The sequence below is a fragment of the Podarcis raffonei genome, chromosome 4, assembly GCF_027172205.1.
Source record: "Podarcis raffonei isolate rPodRaf1 chromosome 4, rPodRaf1.pri, whole genome shotgun sequence".
Classification (NCBI taxonomy): domain Eukaryota; kingdom Metazoa; phylum Chordata; class Lepidosauria; order Squamata; family Lacertidae; genus Podarcis; species Podarcis raffonei.
Window position 1 is genome coordinate 76616839 of NC_070605.1, and position 15920 is coordinate 76632758.

Sequence of the window (15920 nt, forward strand, 5' to 3'; positions counted from 1 at the left end):
ATTTGCATCGTATTTTAAACCGGTGCTTTCCTCCAAACCTCTTAAAGCTTCTATGAACTTAAAAACCAATACGTAGCCTTAAAAAAACAACAATAGCTGTGCTGTATAAAAGTAGTTTGCAGGTGCATAGTTGGAACTGATGATATGAAGAAAAGCCCTCACTTGTTTTCCTCAGAAACAGGGGAATTTGAAAGCATTTTTTCTTTGATAAGCCTCTCTCCCCACAACCTGCCTCCCTTACCATATATCTAAGCACTCTGGGACTTCTATTCACAATATAAGTAGCTCAATAAGATGTGGTGGACTGCACAACAGTTTTGTGGATTGTTGTACACAACATCGGTACCTGTTAATCTGGATTAAAAGGAAAGAAGAGCATGGATATAGCATGGTTCCTGGCCACCACATCGGTACCTGTTAATCTGGATTAAAAGGAAAGAAGAGCATGGATATAGTGTGGGACTTGGAAAAGAGAGATCAAGGTTCAAATCCCTGCACAACTAGGAAACTAAAATGGGAACACTGGGTCCTTTCACCACATATGTCTTCTGCTCAAAAGTGAGATACCTCTGTGTGTGCTTCCTTGAGTTTCTTAGAGAAAAGGAGAGGTACAAATTAAATAAGAAATATACATCTGGGCCCAACCCTAAGCCTATTTTCTAGCAAGTAAGTCAGTGGGACTTACTTTCGTGCAAACATGTTCAGGATAAAGCTGCCAAACCCCATCAACACGACTGGGACTATAAATTGATTTATACCTAGGCATTCTTAATTTAATCTGTGTATGGATTGGGCCTACCATATAAAGGCTCCCAGGGAAAGCATAAATGCCTGCCTAAAAAAAAAGGCAAGAGCAACCAATTTAGCTTTCTTTTTCACAGAATACTACACCACCGGGTCATTTAACATTGTTTAACAACCTGAAACATTTAAATTAAGTATCTGCTTTGGTGACTGGTGGCACACTTCTGAGTGTCTGAGGTGAACCGTTACAACCTTGTCGGGCACCATCTGCCATCCTTGCCCTCTGTTCTGCCAGACACAAGGAAAGACAGCCAAAAGAGTTCTGCAAAACCACAGGTTGCTCCTCTTCGAGCATTTGGGAATATGTGCTCGGTGAAAAGTAAAAAAGGAAGTTTATATCAGGGGGCTGGCAAATTGAATCCTTAAACCCTCCGTGTGCAAAGCTGCTCTGATCAGGCAAAGCAATCCAACCGAGGTGGGTAGAGGAGACTTCATGATTGACGAACCACCATACCATATTTTATGTAAACCACTTAGAGGTTTGTTTGTTTTTATTTTTATTAAGGTTAATGCCAGTTCTCTTACTTCCCCTGCTATTTCTTCCCGATTGGTTCTGGTAGGAGGGAAATTCACTGCACCGGCTCCTGACTTCTTGTACTTTTGTTTTGTTTTTTTATTTTGATGAAGGGATAATCATAAATAAATAAGAATAAAAATGTGCACCCCACCCCCGAGACCATTCCATTGTAACTATCCAACCTCCAAAAATGTCAACACCTCTTGCGATGGTTTGACCCCTTTCTGTTTTAACAGTACAAATTCTAGAAATACTTTCCATATCTCCTCAGAATCATTTCTCCTGCATATTCCTTAATAGTACATGTTAATTTATCATTCATAGCTATATCCCACACCTCTTTATATCATTCTTCCATTTTATATTCACCTTGCCCCTTCTACTTCCTAGCTATAATAACTCGTGCAGCTGTCAATAAATTTGTGAGCAAGTCCTTCATAGCTTTTGAACCTTCCACCCCATCGTAAATTGATAATAATGCTACCTGTGGACGAGTTGTTGTACTTTTGGGGGGATTTTTTTGGGGGGGATGATGTGGTTATAAGTTCAATGCCTCCTTTGAACCATTCCTGACAGATCTATTTTCCCTCCTCAGGAGCGTCAGTTGAGAGGGTGGATGATGACAGCGGAGGTGAAGAACACAAGACTGGGCCTACTAGACTAGGCCCATCTAGTCCAGCATCCTGCTGCCACAGGTTGCCAAGCAGATGGCTCTGTTTACATCCCTGACATAAGAGTTCAGTCGTGCCCCAGTTTGCTCTTGTGGTGATCTAACACCTGATTTCAATATTACGGAAACTTAATGTGAAATCCAAACTGAGAAATCAAGTTATACATGAAAACAATATTGATCGTGTATGCCTGAAAATCTCTTCTTAGCTATGAAGCTTACTTTGGGAAAGTTAGAATCTCTGACTAGTTCATAGGGTGGTTGTGAGGATAAAATGAAGGGCAGAAGAACCATGTTCTTGTGCAATAGGACTTTCCCCATTTCCTCTTACTGATTGTCTTGGGGTCATGCATGGTTTGCTCAGTGATGTACACAGTGGGACCTACAGAGTCAGAGGGATACTTTAAGCAGAGTTTAATTACTAAAAATGGCTATCAAGGAAGTCATTTAATAACCATGCAGGTGTATTTCACCAGAACTACTTACAGAGAAATCTTTCTCTGAATGAAAGCCACTTAGGCTTCAACCCTGTGCTCATTTACCTGAAAGTAATACAGGTTAAATGCAAGGAGACTTACTTCTGAGTAGGCATGTATAGTGTTGCACTGTTGCTTACTGGTGAATGGGAAATAGAAAACTCAACAATTATTAATTGCATGACTGTGTTAGCCTTTAAAAATATCAATAAGGAATTAAAGAATGTTTTATCACAACTGTTAGCAGACTGCAAGAAATAAAAAATAGTGCAGTGAAAAGGTGGGTTAAAAACTGTTTGAAAAGTGCTCTATTCTCTTCATTGTGCTTTTGGTTTATCTCTGCCATGCTTGTATTTCTGTAACCAAATGAGAGGAAGATGTAGCTAAAACAGTGACACTAAGAAAAATGAACACATCCTGCTTATCCACAGATGAACTTGTTTACATACAAAGTTTGTATCGAAGTCATCATAGAATTAATTCTTCTTTGGAACTGTGAAACTGTGTGACTGGCCCCCACTCACTGAAGCTTCATTTAGGAAATTAAATTGGGTTCTGGGACTGATTCCATTTGCATGAAGTTGATTTGAGGCTGAACAGTTTTCAGGGATATCTCATCTCAATAGTGTTGTTATGCGCCAACTGGAAAAATTTGTGGCATGCAGTGGATCTCCCAGGTCTGTACTGTGCTATGCATCTCTACAGCATCATTCAGACCAGTAACATACATGGTACATAACATGGTGTCATAGTACTGCAAACTAGAGAGAATTGAAGAGGGGTATTTTTTTTATTGCTTTTGCTGTTTGCTTCAATCTGCAGCTTCCTGCAGCTCCTTGTCACTAAAATAAAAACAAAAACAGTGGGGGCTTTTTTTTTTTAACGTGTCTGCCATGTGATGCCTAGTTTGGTCCTGAAATGCTATGTACGTAGCATCTTGTGCATTTTGCATGAGCAGGCTTTCTATTTGCTCAACAAGTGAGGCTGCATGTTTTAAACAAATGTTTCATGAGTCTGCTCCAAACACGTATGCACATTAATTGTCAGGTGTGGTGGGTAGGATTTCACTCCCTGTGCTGCAACATGGTTCCAAAGTGCTGCACTTCATCACTCCTCAGGAGTGAATGGCAGCCATTCATCAAAACAAGAGAAATGAAATTGTCTTGTTGGAGATACTATTGAGAGGACAGCCGTTGAGATCTTCTCTGCCTCTGGTGATTCCAGTGCTTGAATGATGCTATAGGTTTTGCCCCCTTTCAGCTAAGCCCCAGTCCACTTAATTTGCTTCCTAGAACCTTGGGAGAACCAATGAAAATCAAGATGTGCTTCTAAGCATAGCTCCACCCCTTAGTCTGTTAGTTTTACCATAGATTCCATTTTTGGGTGCAACAACAACAGCAACAACTTTATTATTATTTGAACCCCACCCATTTGACTGGGTTGCACTGGCCACTCTGGATGACTTCCAATATATATAAAGCAACAAAACCCTGACAACCAGCTGTTAGTAGGCAAGTTGGATTTGTAACAAGCCACAACAGTGTGAAATACTCATGTCCACTGTTCTACACAGCCATGTGCTTTTTCAAGATCTTCCACCCTACAACCCCTCATGTCAACCAGCGTTCTTTAGCCATTTAACATGTTCCGTACGCACTCAGTTGGTTTGGGGGTTCCCACCCACAGGAGGGTTTCCCCATAAATACGTTTTGTACTTCTGCAAAATGCTGGGATCCCCTGAGACACCCGATACCTCCCTCTAGTACACAGGCAGTTTGGCTGTTTTGGCTACATAAATAATAGCACTCACAGCTTGAACACCACATGTATGTTGTCCTAGCACCCCAAACAAATGCGGAGAACTGGGTCAAACAGAAGTGTGTATCGTACACTTAACAGTGCAAACAAGCTCTTTTTTCAACTTTCCTTTTGTTCTCGATCCACTTACCAATGGGTGTGGTGGAGGAAACCTCAAATGAAATGGGTAACCTTATTCTCCTGCATGCAGTGGCTTGCCACCTTGGAGATCCACTAAACCAGGGTTTTCCCAAACTTGGGTCTCCAGCTGTTTTTGGACTACAACTCCCACCATCCCTAGCTAGCAGGACCAGTGGTCAGGCATGATGGGAGTTGTAGTCCTAAAACATCTGGAGGGCCGAGTTTGGGGATGCCTGCCTTAGTGACTAAAGAACAGCAAAACTCATAATAATCAAAATGTAGTTTTGCTGATAAAATAGAGTGTTATAAATTCCACACCGGCATTAAACTAGAGAGCCTGGAAACGGCATAGGCTCCTTCCCCTGAGGCACAGGGTTATTGCTCTTTTCATAGGAGAACAATTAGAGAACAATTAACCTACCTATATTGAAGGGACACTCCAAAGAAGATTTCAGAGCAGCTTTTGGTATCACATGGTGCCACCTACTCTCCTTTACTTGCCTTTGATAATAGTTGTAACAGTTGAAAGCTAGGGTTTTTGTCATCAGCATCTGATTGTGAACTCCTACTGAAAGACAAGGAGGATTTCACACCTTGAAGATCTTGTTTCCAGCAGTCTCCGAAACTGAGGATGTGTCTGTTTTGAAAGCTTTCCCCTCCCCCTTCACAGCTAAACCAGTTAAGACACACAGAGAAGCTTTTCTTTCTTTCTTTTTCAAAGGTAAGATCTTGGAGAAACATTGTAACACCTATATGTGATTACTGGCTGGCCTTCCTACATTCTCTTTTGAAGTCTTAACAATATTAAGTGCTGGTGTTGCTACATCATTGCAGACATCAGTGTGTGTGTGTGTGTGTGTGTGTGTGTGTGTGTGTGTGTGTGTAACTGGGTAAAGATCCCACTCATGTCAGTGACATTTTAGCTTCATTTATGAGGTGCACAATTTAGGTCTAAGCTAATAATTTTCAGGAGATTTAAGTATTTAAACTGAAATGCTGAAAGCTGAACGTGGAATGCTTCAAGCTAACAAATTAATTCTAAAACTAGTGGAATGCCATGGGTGGAAAAAGTAGTAGTTAGGCTTCTTTTCTTAACTGGCACTGCTTTTATATTCCCCAATTAGCAGTCTTCTGCACATCACAGAATCTCCATGCCAAGTCCACTTTTTAAATCATGTGCATGGTGTAACCCAGCCCTTTGCAGACTTTGGCATGCCTGTACGGATGGCAATCAATAGTTTTAAGAAGATCTAACCCTGTGTGGGATCAAGCTGTTCGATGCTAGCCAGTGAAAACGGTTGCAGCTCTATACACTATAGCACAGCTACGTTATCAATGGTTTAAAAGTGTGCTCTGTTTGAGAGGACAGGCTTCTTGCAAGACTTGAGGCAAGTTGTTTCCAGATTCCTGTTCTAAAATGCAAGGTATTTGTGAATTCTTTCAAGCATGTTTTTGCTCAGATAATCAGGAAAACCATGGCTCTTGCAGTAATTGCAACTCGCATTTATTTCAGTGTGCGTATAGTTTTCTTATTTTAAAAAGTTACAGATCCTCTTAATTAACTAAGGTCTCATCTTGTAACCTGATAGATACTTATTACAGTGCATGCAAATTGTTCAAAATAACTCAATATGGCTTCACATTATTGCAAATCATTTGCAGCCCAATCCTGACCACGTTTTCCCTGCATTTCAAGACAAGTTGCTCCGTAAACATCTTCCTTTGCTTGCTGATGCTGGGAAACAGAGGATGGTCTCTGGGCCCTGTCACCTTCTTACTCACCAGAGCACAGCCTGGGTATGGGAGTCATTCTCCCATGGTGCAATATTCGTGCACACTCCCCAGTAATATAGGAACACACCACGGGGAAGCAGCTTTCATGCTGTGTGGGCGTGTGTAAAGGTTGTCTTGGCGCAGATCAGAATTGTTTCAGTAACTGGTGAATCAGTATCTTGGTATTAAGTCAAAGCGATCACCTCTGAAGATAGCAAATGCTTGTGACTTTATGACGTTTCTATTAAAAAAAAATCATTTTGTGTATATTTTCTAACAGGCTGTTATCTATAGCTGTTATCTAGCCAATTAATCTGCAGTTTAAGTAATTGCATTGAAAACAACAGTTTTTTTTAAAAAAACAACAACACCCTGCTGCTTGAAAAACTGGAAGGACATCATTTTAGCTGATTAAGTATAAAAAATATTAAATGTTGCACCACTGTTTTGTACACCACAGCCTGATGGGACAAAGAAGCAAAGCTCACAGAGTTAAAAGGGCAGGTTGGCTTTTTAAATGAGTTGGTTCACTGGGGTCATCAGAGACAGGATGGAGGCTTAGCCCCCCCCCATTAAAGAGTCTGCAAATGCATATCTTAAGTTACTCCCACATGAGTAAATGGTTATCATTCATGTCTATGGTGAGAAGTAAAGAGCTGCCCTGGGGGGAATACAGTTTCACTGAGTGTAAAACTCCTCCTTATCCTTGACACAGGCTGTGTACATAGTGTTAATGCAAACTTGGGGCCACAAGAGATCTGATTTTTCCTTGTGCGCTTTTGTGCACATTCATCTACATATAAGCACTCAATTCTCCAAACTAGCGGGTGGTGCTTGATGGAAAGTGTTCACAATGTGTAATATTGTCCTCTTCCCTCAGTAAGTACTGTACTTGCCACCCTCTCCCAGTTCCAGAAACCTGAAGTCCATTGTGGGCATGCACACAGGTATTTGTTTACCTATGCATGCAACCATTTTTTTTTTAAGAAAAAGCATTATTATGACACAAGCTTTCCAAAATACAGTGGTACCTTGGATTACATATGCTTCAGGTTACATACGCTTCAGGTTACAGACTCCGCTAACCCAGAAATAGTGCTTCAGGTTAAGAACTTTGCTTCAGGATAAGAACAGAAATCGTGCTATGACGGCGCGGCGGCAGCAGGAGGCCCCATTAGCTAAAGTGGTGCTTCAGGTTAAGAACAGTTTCAGGTTAAGAACAGACCTCCGGAACGAATTAAGTACTTAACCTGAGGTACCACTGTACCAGACTTGCGGGTTAAAACGTTTTTATATCATCCCACTAGCAGCCCATTGATGAATGCCACACCGATGGCAGTAGGAGTGCAATTTTATGTTGGATTTTCCCCCTTTCCTTCTTTATCTGAGGATCAGAAAAATCCAAATTAAATGGGTGCGGGCTGCTGCGTGGGTGAAGACAACATCATGTGGACTATGGGAAAAGAATGCACACACATGGGATGTATTGAGTTCACTTTAAACTGGTATGTACCAAGGGGTATGCAAATGTACAGTACTTCTTTTGTAATGCCTTGCCCACGATATTTTGGTAGTCTCTGTTTGTTACAATATTCCATTGCGCAGTGGTAGAGTGCAGGGTTTTTGTGTATACATAGTCACAGCTCCAATCTCTGGGCATCTCAGTTTAAAGGCTTCAGAAAGCAATTATGGGGAAGGCCCCTCTGCCTAAACAGCTACTGCCTGTCAGGCTATATCACCTTTGCCAACTTGGTGCCCTCTAGATGTTTTGGACTACAATTCCCAGTCAGTATAACTGACAGTCTGTGCTGGGCCTGGGGATTAACCCGAGCCACGCGGTCCAGGTCCGGTCCCCAATCCAAGGATTCCGCGAGGAGTTAGTCCAACAGGGCCAAGGCAGAAAACTGGGCTAAGTCAGGCACAAGGTCTCAGGCAGGTTCCAGCAAGCAGCAATGTTGCTCCCATCTCTGCTGGGATAACAGCCGGTCCTGATCCCCCGGTGACTCACCTCCCTGTCTCACCCAAAGGCGAGCACTCCTCCTGCAAGTACTCAGGTCTCTCCTTCTCTCAGACCTGAGTCTCTGCAGCTCGGGAGATCTCGGTGGGTTACTAGACCCAGAGGCCGCCTCAGCCTCTCCTGACCCAGCTGGTAGTGGAGCAGCTGTACGTGATTGCCCAGCAGAGGTCAACGAGGTAACTCCCGCATCTGGAGCCAGGGCAGGCTCAGGCCCCTGACTTGGCCCAGTTGGTGCTTGTTGCAGGGGAACCTGTGCAGACTGGGGCTCTTCAGAATCAGGCCCCAGACTCTGTTCAGATGCCACCTGAGGCAGAGGATCCGGTGCGGACTGAGACTCCTCCGGCTCTGAGTCTGAGCCCGAGTCCCAGGCCATCACACAGTCAGGGATGATGGGACTTGTAGCCTTACAACCTCTGTTGGGTACCAGGGTGAGGAAAGTCAAGACTAAATAAGACTAGGCTAGATGGCCAAATAGCCTGATATGGTACAAGGCTGCTCCCTATGTTCATCGCACACAAACACAGGAGTAGTTAACCCGTGGCCCATTCTTGGGACTCTAACTCCCTTCAGTCCGAATCGGTGTGGCCTTTTGTTCCAGGATAGTGGGAGTTGTGGCCCAACAGTGCCAGGAAAGCCAAAGGTTTGTAGGCCTCATTCTAGCGTCACCAACGAGTTCAGCCCAAGATAATTCAATGAGCGACTGTGCATGTCATGTGACACCCAAGCCTGCCCCCCCTCCCCATTTTCATTAAGAATACTTAATTACCTATAGTGAGAAGCTACCCTGTAGGTAGTCAGACTATTGGTTCATTTGGCTCAACACTGTCTACACTTGATTGGAGCATCTCTCTTTCAGACAGTGATCTTTATCAACCTTACCTGGCAATGTCCAGTTAAGCATTTGTTATGCCAACGGGAGGTGCTTCAGAAGCAGAATGGGCCCCATGGCATTATTAGTGTATTAAGTACTGAGTGTGCCTACATGATTATGCAACTTGCTGTCCGCCATTTGTAGTGCCTGATGTTACAAGGCCCAAAACCTGCCACTGTACAATCTCCAACTAATGGGAGGAAAACAGCAGAAGACCGGGTTGTCAGGTAAGCCTATCTTCACCACAGAATTATAACTAAGTCTTCGGGTCTTCCTAAGATGAATCAAACCAATAACTGGTTTTAAGCCATGGCCCAAACGCTGTCAGGGCCATCTAGCAGCAGAGATGGGAATGCATCCCATCTACTTGCCGTTATGATTGAACAGCACAAGATTTCTGCCCTTCCTGCGCAAATGCATCACTGATAATTCTCAGCCTTCACTCCCAATCCTGATAAGTGTCTCAGTGACCATCCATTCATGAGCGTCCCCTTGTCCATCGATTCTCCTACCCCCCTCTCCCCTATACATAAAGGCTTGCATTGTTCTGGAGGGCTGATGTGTGGAAACATATTTTGGCTCTTTCCTGGGAGGCGAGGGCCCAGCTCGGGGCCTGACTTGAGCGGAGCTTTTTCTTTAAAACAAATCCATTGTTCCCTGCCACGCCCCTGCTCGCATATTGATATATTCGCTCGAACAAAGATTCCCCCCCACCCCCGGGCCCAGACAGACTTTGACTGAGAGCAACAGACGACTGCCACCCCCTCCTCCTCCTCCTCGCAGCCGTTCCTCCCTAATTTACCCAGAAGTGCTTTGGTGCGCGTTTGCGTTTCCGCTGGGTTTTCCTGTTGGGGGAAAGGGAGAGAAGGGGCGCCGCTTGGCGTCCTCGGGCTCCGCGGAGTCTATTTTTTTTTTCATCTCTTTCCCACACCTCTTCGGCTCGCTTTGTCTCCCTCCCTCCAAAGCCTCACGGAGGGAGCTCTCCCCGCCGGAGCGCCCGGTGCCCTTTTTTTGCGCTCCGGCGGCGGCGGCAGGAGGAGAAAGGCAGAGGAAGCAACTGCGTCCGGGTGGCGCTTTTTATTGTTCGCGTGCGCCTTTGGGGTGGGTGGGTGGCAAGCCCTTCTGTGTGCGCGCGCTCGAGGAAGCGGGGCTGCTGCTGCTGCTGCTGCTCCTCCTCCTCCTCCTTGCCCTCCTCCTCTTTTCCTTCCTTCCTCCCTTCCCACCGCCGGCTCCCGGCTCGCTATGTTGGATGTGGCTGGCTGAGGAGGAGGGAGCGCGCGCGAGAGAGAGAGAGAGGAGAGGCGCATCTGGTTCCTCGACCATGGCGTAAAAAGCCGACCTTCGCGCGCACCAGAGGCTGAAAGGGGGGGGAATCTCCTTTTTTTTTAATAAAACGACGACGGCCACAATTGAACCGACAACCCCTCCGCCAGCCTCCTTGGGAAGGAAAGCTAAGCCGACCCGAGCTGCCTCCTCCCACATCTCGCCCTCCATCCCTCCTCCAATGAAGAAGAGTTTTATCCTGGAGTGAAGGAAGAGAGGGAGGAGGGGGGGGAAGGAGAAAGAGAGATTGGGGTTTTTGGGTGAGGGGGGGTAGGAAGGAAGGGGCGGCGCTTTCTCCTCTCCTTCACCCTGGCGTGCTAGCAGTGCTTGCCGTCTTTTGTTAATAGAAAGAAAGAGGAATTATTTAATAGAAGCGACGGGGAAAATGGCGAACGACTCTCCTGCGAAAAGTCTGGGGGAGATAGACCTCTCCTCCTTACGGGTGAGTGCGGCTGGAGGTGGGCTGGCTTGGGTGGGGGACCGGCTGGCTAAGCGGGGCGCGGCAGGCGACCCCTCGTTCCCTCGCCCCGCTCGTCTTTTCTGCCTCCCGCTGGCCACACAAAGCGGGAGACGTCTCCCCTGGCGTGGCTTTTGTTGTTCGCAGCTGGGTTGGGGGAGAAAAGCGGGGTGGGGGTGGGGGTAGGGAGGGAGAGTTGGGGGGTCGCGTTGCTGGGGAAAAGAAGCTCCGGGGTTTGCAAGGGGGGTGGTCGCGGTTGCTTGCTGCGGCTGAGAAGGGGCCCTTCGGCCGGCTGGCTGGTTTGTCATCGCCCCGTTTTGTTCCTCAGAGCTTATGGGGAGGGGAGAGAGAGAGAGATGAGTTCAGTCTTGGGCTGCTTTCCTTTGTTTGCATGTATTGGCATGTGCGTGGAAAATCAGGGCGCAACAGCTGTACAGCCAAACAATCCCCTCCAGACAGTGGCGTTTTTGGAGGGCGGGTGGGTGCGCCGATGGTGATTTCTTATCTATATAACCCTGCTTTTCCCCCTCTTATCTTCCTCCCCCCTCCCTTCTCCACACCTTTATTGTGTAGGACCCTGCTGGGATTTTTGAGCTGGTGGAAGTGGTTGGAAATGGCACCTATGGTCAAGTTTATAAGGTTTGTGTCAAGAATTTCATTTCCTTTAAAAATCATAATACATGCACATTTTTCTCTTGCACAGCCTTGATGCTGGCTGGCCACCCTGCTTTGCAAACAAAAGTTAAGGGGAAGTAAATCTCTGGTGGCTTTGTGACACAGCTGTCAAGCTCTGCTGTTTACTCCCTCAATGAACCTTTTGGGGTCTGAAGAACCCACCGAGTTAGCTTGTTGCTGCCCCAAAATTAGGATCCAAGAAGCTTTTAAATCTTGTATTCTCCTTCACAACCATCCAGTCTTGTTTATTCAGTTGGCCCTGTCAGTCTGCTGATATGTGATGGTGGGGATATTGGGGGTGTTCCTGCCTTTATTGAAAATAGATAGCTTTTTTGGTGGGGAGAATGTCACTAGCTTTCTTTGTTATGGATCCTTCCAAGGCATGTTAAGATGTGGAGACTGGCATCACATTACCTCCAGTGTCTTTTAACTCTGTAAGAGGGTGTGGATGTAAAGGGGTGGGGTGAATCAGGGTAAAAAGAGCAGGGAATGTTATTGTATGTCTGGAGAGCAGAATATCAGAATTCATAGAATAACCTGTTTGACAAGCAAATGATTTGGGGAGAAGCGCACACATACAGAGGAAACAATTGTAGGATACTGAGAGATGTTGCTGTTTTCAAAGGCTAGGTGTGAAGGGAAGATAACAGCCCCCCCCTCCCAAAGTCTGTTACATAAAGGAAACCAATATTGAGATTTCATGGCTGTGTAATGTTTAGTCACCCATATGACTAAGTTTTTCATTGTACATTTTACATGAGTAAAGGATGGCCAAGCCTAAGGAAGGCTTGTAAGAAAAGATAGGAAGAGGTTTGCTTCTTGTTTGGTGTGCACCCAAGTCTAATAAGCCTGTTATCCAACTTATCACAATAGAGGCTCCTTATCACAATAGAGTTTCAGTACATGACCAGTCGTGGGTCCCCATCTTGTGTACATTCAGTGAAAAAAGTAGAGTATGTGTCTTTGTATGTCCATAATGGGAGACCTGTGGCTCTACAGATATTGGTGGACTTGGCAACTCCCATCAGCCCCAGTCCAGTGTGATAAATGGCCAGGGATGCATCTAGAGGGCCACAGTTTCCCCATTCTTTGTTTACATGCTGGTTCCAGCGTGGGAATCGCCTTCTTTTGATGTGTGGTGTCCTTGGTATTTCTCTTTTGTTTTACAATGATCTACAAGCTGTATTTTGTAAGAAGATTGTTGGCTGGATGAGCGGTAGTGATACGAAGTAGCTTTGATCTTGCTGTAAACAAAAGGAGTTAGTCCTATGCAATGTTAAAACGACTTTAAAACATGTCTAAGTTTGAGGCTGATTTATGGCTGACCCTTTGAAACTGTTTCATAATGATATTTCCCCCTGCAATTTCTTTGCTTGTGAAGCTTATATATCACATTGGGTGTGTCCTCTTCCTGCTACCCCTAGAAGGGAGTTCAGTTGTGTGAGTTTAGAATCTCTTGTAAATAAAATGAGTAGAAAATAAGTCAATTAATTTGACAATGCTTTGAGCTAAACAAAATGTTTTATGAGTTGACTATAGGCTGGCTGATTATAGTTTTACTGTTTATTTATTTTTTGCTTGGGTGCCATTCCAGTGTGGAATGAAAATAGTAGGTAATCACTCCAGGGTCCTATAATATTTACAAAAGGTGGCTGACTACATCATGTAAACAGAGGGCTTCATTATTGCCAGTAGTGTATTGCCAGTATATACAATGGAGAGAAATGTGATTGTGGAATATCTCTGATAGAGATAACTATGTTTTGGTAAGTTGCATACACACATAGAATCAAAGTGGTGTAAGCCCGAATATGCACGTGCCACTTTTGGTTCAAAGACATTACAGTGGTACCTCAGGTTAAGAACTTAATTTGTTCTGGAGGTCTGTTCTTAACCTGAAACTGTTCTTAACCTGAAGCACCACTTAGCTAATGGGGCCTCCTGCTGCTGCCGCGCCACCGGAGCACGGTTTTTGTTTTCATCCTGAAGCAAAGTTCTTAACCTGAAGCACTATTTCTGGGTTAGTGGAGTCTGTAACCTGAAGCGTGTGTAACCTAAAGTGTATGTAACCCGGGGTACCACTGTATGTGATGCAACATCCTGTTGCTTTTTTTTTTGGTATGGCAAAAAAATACCTATTTGGCTGCATGGGTGGGGATTCTTCTTACCTATCCAATCACTGCTCAGGTTTGGGAACTGGACAATATCCAAAGTGATGGAATTTAGTTAATAGTTGAATAACTGGTAAGAGATCCTAAGATAACAAGCAACTTCAAGATGAAGTCGTATTACAAAGCTGTCTTTTGGACCAGTCCTTGGAGTTAAAGCCCTGTGACCAAATTGATCGATGCTTACAGAATTTAGCTGGCAGTAAACCTGTGCTTTGAATCTTTCAGGGTATGCCCAGATCTCTGTTTGACACTGCAGTTGCTGTGCTACTGATAATTTCAATTCTGGGACCTTTGTCTTGATACGATAAATATCAGTTGAGCTGAAAATTGGGGACATAGTGAAGCAACTACAACTTCTTATGTATTGAACTATGCATGAAAATCAGAAGAATATTAAAGTTGCCTTTCTTTGTTTTGTCTTAATTATATTGTGTATAACTTTTTGCTTCCTGGTTTGTTGGGACTGCACAATTGCTTAAGTATTCTTGTTATGTATAGAAAACTTAAAAGTTATTTTTAAAAGCCTTTGTCCATGAATATGTCCAACTGTCTCCTTAGTGTCAATTAGTTGTGGTAGGTTGGCTATTGCCCTAAGATATGAAAGAAGTGAAGCAACCATGTGCAAATAGTTAGTGTTAAGGTCTAAGGTTTTCTCTTTTATAGGAACTTCTCCACAGATATTGGCAAAGGAAGCTATGTAGTAAATCTTTAAAAGTATGTGTGTCAATTCATGCTAAGGCATGTGTATGAGATGTTCAAGGCCAGCCTTACCATTGATGTCATTGTTGACGTCAAAGAGATACACTAGTGCGCAGTTTATTGGTACACGTAAATAGGAGAATCTGTGGCCCTCTGGATGTTTTTCAAATCCCATCGGCCTCAGCCAGCATGGCCAAGAATGATGGGAGTTGTAGTCAGCAACATCTGGAGGGCCAAAGATGCACCAGCCCTCACATCTGTTTACAAATGTGTCTTAGCGGGGGTGGGGAGAGTCGCTTAGAGAGTATTTTTTAAAATGAGCATGAAAATGAAATAACAGATTACATTGCTGTCCCAACAACCCTCTAGGTTAAGCGAGTAAAATGTTGTTGTTTTAAAGCTATTTAAAAAATAGAACATTTAGAGTTTAAAGGAAAACAGGAGTTGTGAACCTCCCACAGAAGTTTGACGTCTTTTGTGCAGCAAATAGTTATGTCTGGCAGAAGTACAATGAATAAAGCTATTTGGGATAAGATAAAATTTGTCTAGAAAGCAGGGTATTGTTAGAATGTCAAAGAGGAACCCCTCTTCCCTGAGTTGAGGTCAATTGATTGTCAGCTAAATGGCATGTACAGACTTGCCCACTGGTGTTCATTCTCTCATTGGAGAATGAGGAGCTGAAATGTTCTGCTGTGTGCATGTTCTTTCCTGTGTTTATATTGTGTAGTCTGCCTGATCCTTAAGAGACAATAGGCTGTTTCACATCTATTTTGTTCTAATGTTGGGCATGTTGAATTAGCACTGGATGGTAGTACGAAATTAGCTGTATAAAATTAGCTAAATGATTTGGACTTGGCATAGACATTGCCTGTGGTTTTGTTTGTTTGTTTCTTTCTATCTGCCTCTTTTGCTAAGAAACTCTCTATTGAAGTGCTCCAAGACGATAATCTGAATTTTGCAATCACCAATATGGGAATGAAACTTGTGAACAATGCAACGCCAGTTTAGCAATTCTCTATGGAGTACCTTTAAATAAGATTATAGGCACCTAACTGTGCTTGACAAAACTATTGCCAATGGCTTAAGCAGTGCAAGTACCTCTGGTGTAGAATACCTTGACCATACTTGTTAGTTTGCTTATGAATCACAACAGTCTAAAAAATCTGTGCTTATTTGTGTGGGCTGAATGTACATTTGTGCATAAAAGGCTACATGAACTTCTGTGTTTTGTTCAACTCTGTGAAGTGTTTTATAGCAGAATGATTCATTCTTGGCGGGACATTAATTCATTAATTACAATTATAAAATGAAAAAGTGCTAGCAATCTACTGGGGCACTTGTAAGAACATTATACTCTGTCCTTTTGATGCCTGATGGCCACAAAAACCATCAGCTGACTACTGTTTTCTCCTCCCTACATCATATATCTGTGTGGCTCTTTCCACGACGCTAAGTTCTGTATTGTGCTATTGCCTGTTCCTGTTTTTGGGGTCTTTGGTTTCATTGAGAGGCAGAGGACACTTGACAAC

At 43.9% G+C, this 15920-nt stretch overlaps 1 protein-coding gene across 4 annotated transcripts in view; it reads left to right on the forward strand.

The window, feature by feature from the left end:
- Nucleotides 1-10648: 10648 nt before the first annotated feature.
- The window catches only part of MAP4K4 (mitogen-activated protein kinase kinase kinase kinase 4), a 133476-nt gene continuing 128204 nt past the window's right edge, over nucleotides 10649-15920 (forward strand). For 2 of the 4 annotated variants that reach the window (XM_053384221.1, XM_053384223.1), the window contains exons 1-2: nucleotides 10649-10831; nucleotides 11420-11485. In XM_053384221.1, the coding sequence (XP_053240196.1) occupies nucleotides 10775-10831; nucleotides 11420-11485 (123 nt within the window). In that variant the 5' untranslated portion in view covers nucleotides 10649-10774. The remainder of the gene's footprint in view (nucleotides 10832-11419; nucleotides 11486-15920) is intronic. The other 2 variants (XM_053384222.1, XM_053384224.1) reach the window with 1 other exon arrangement.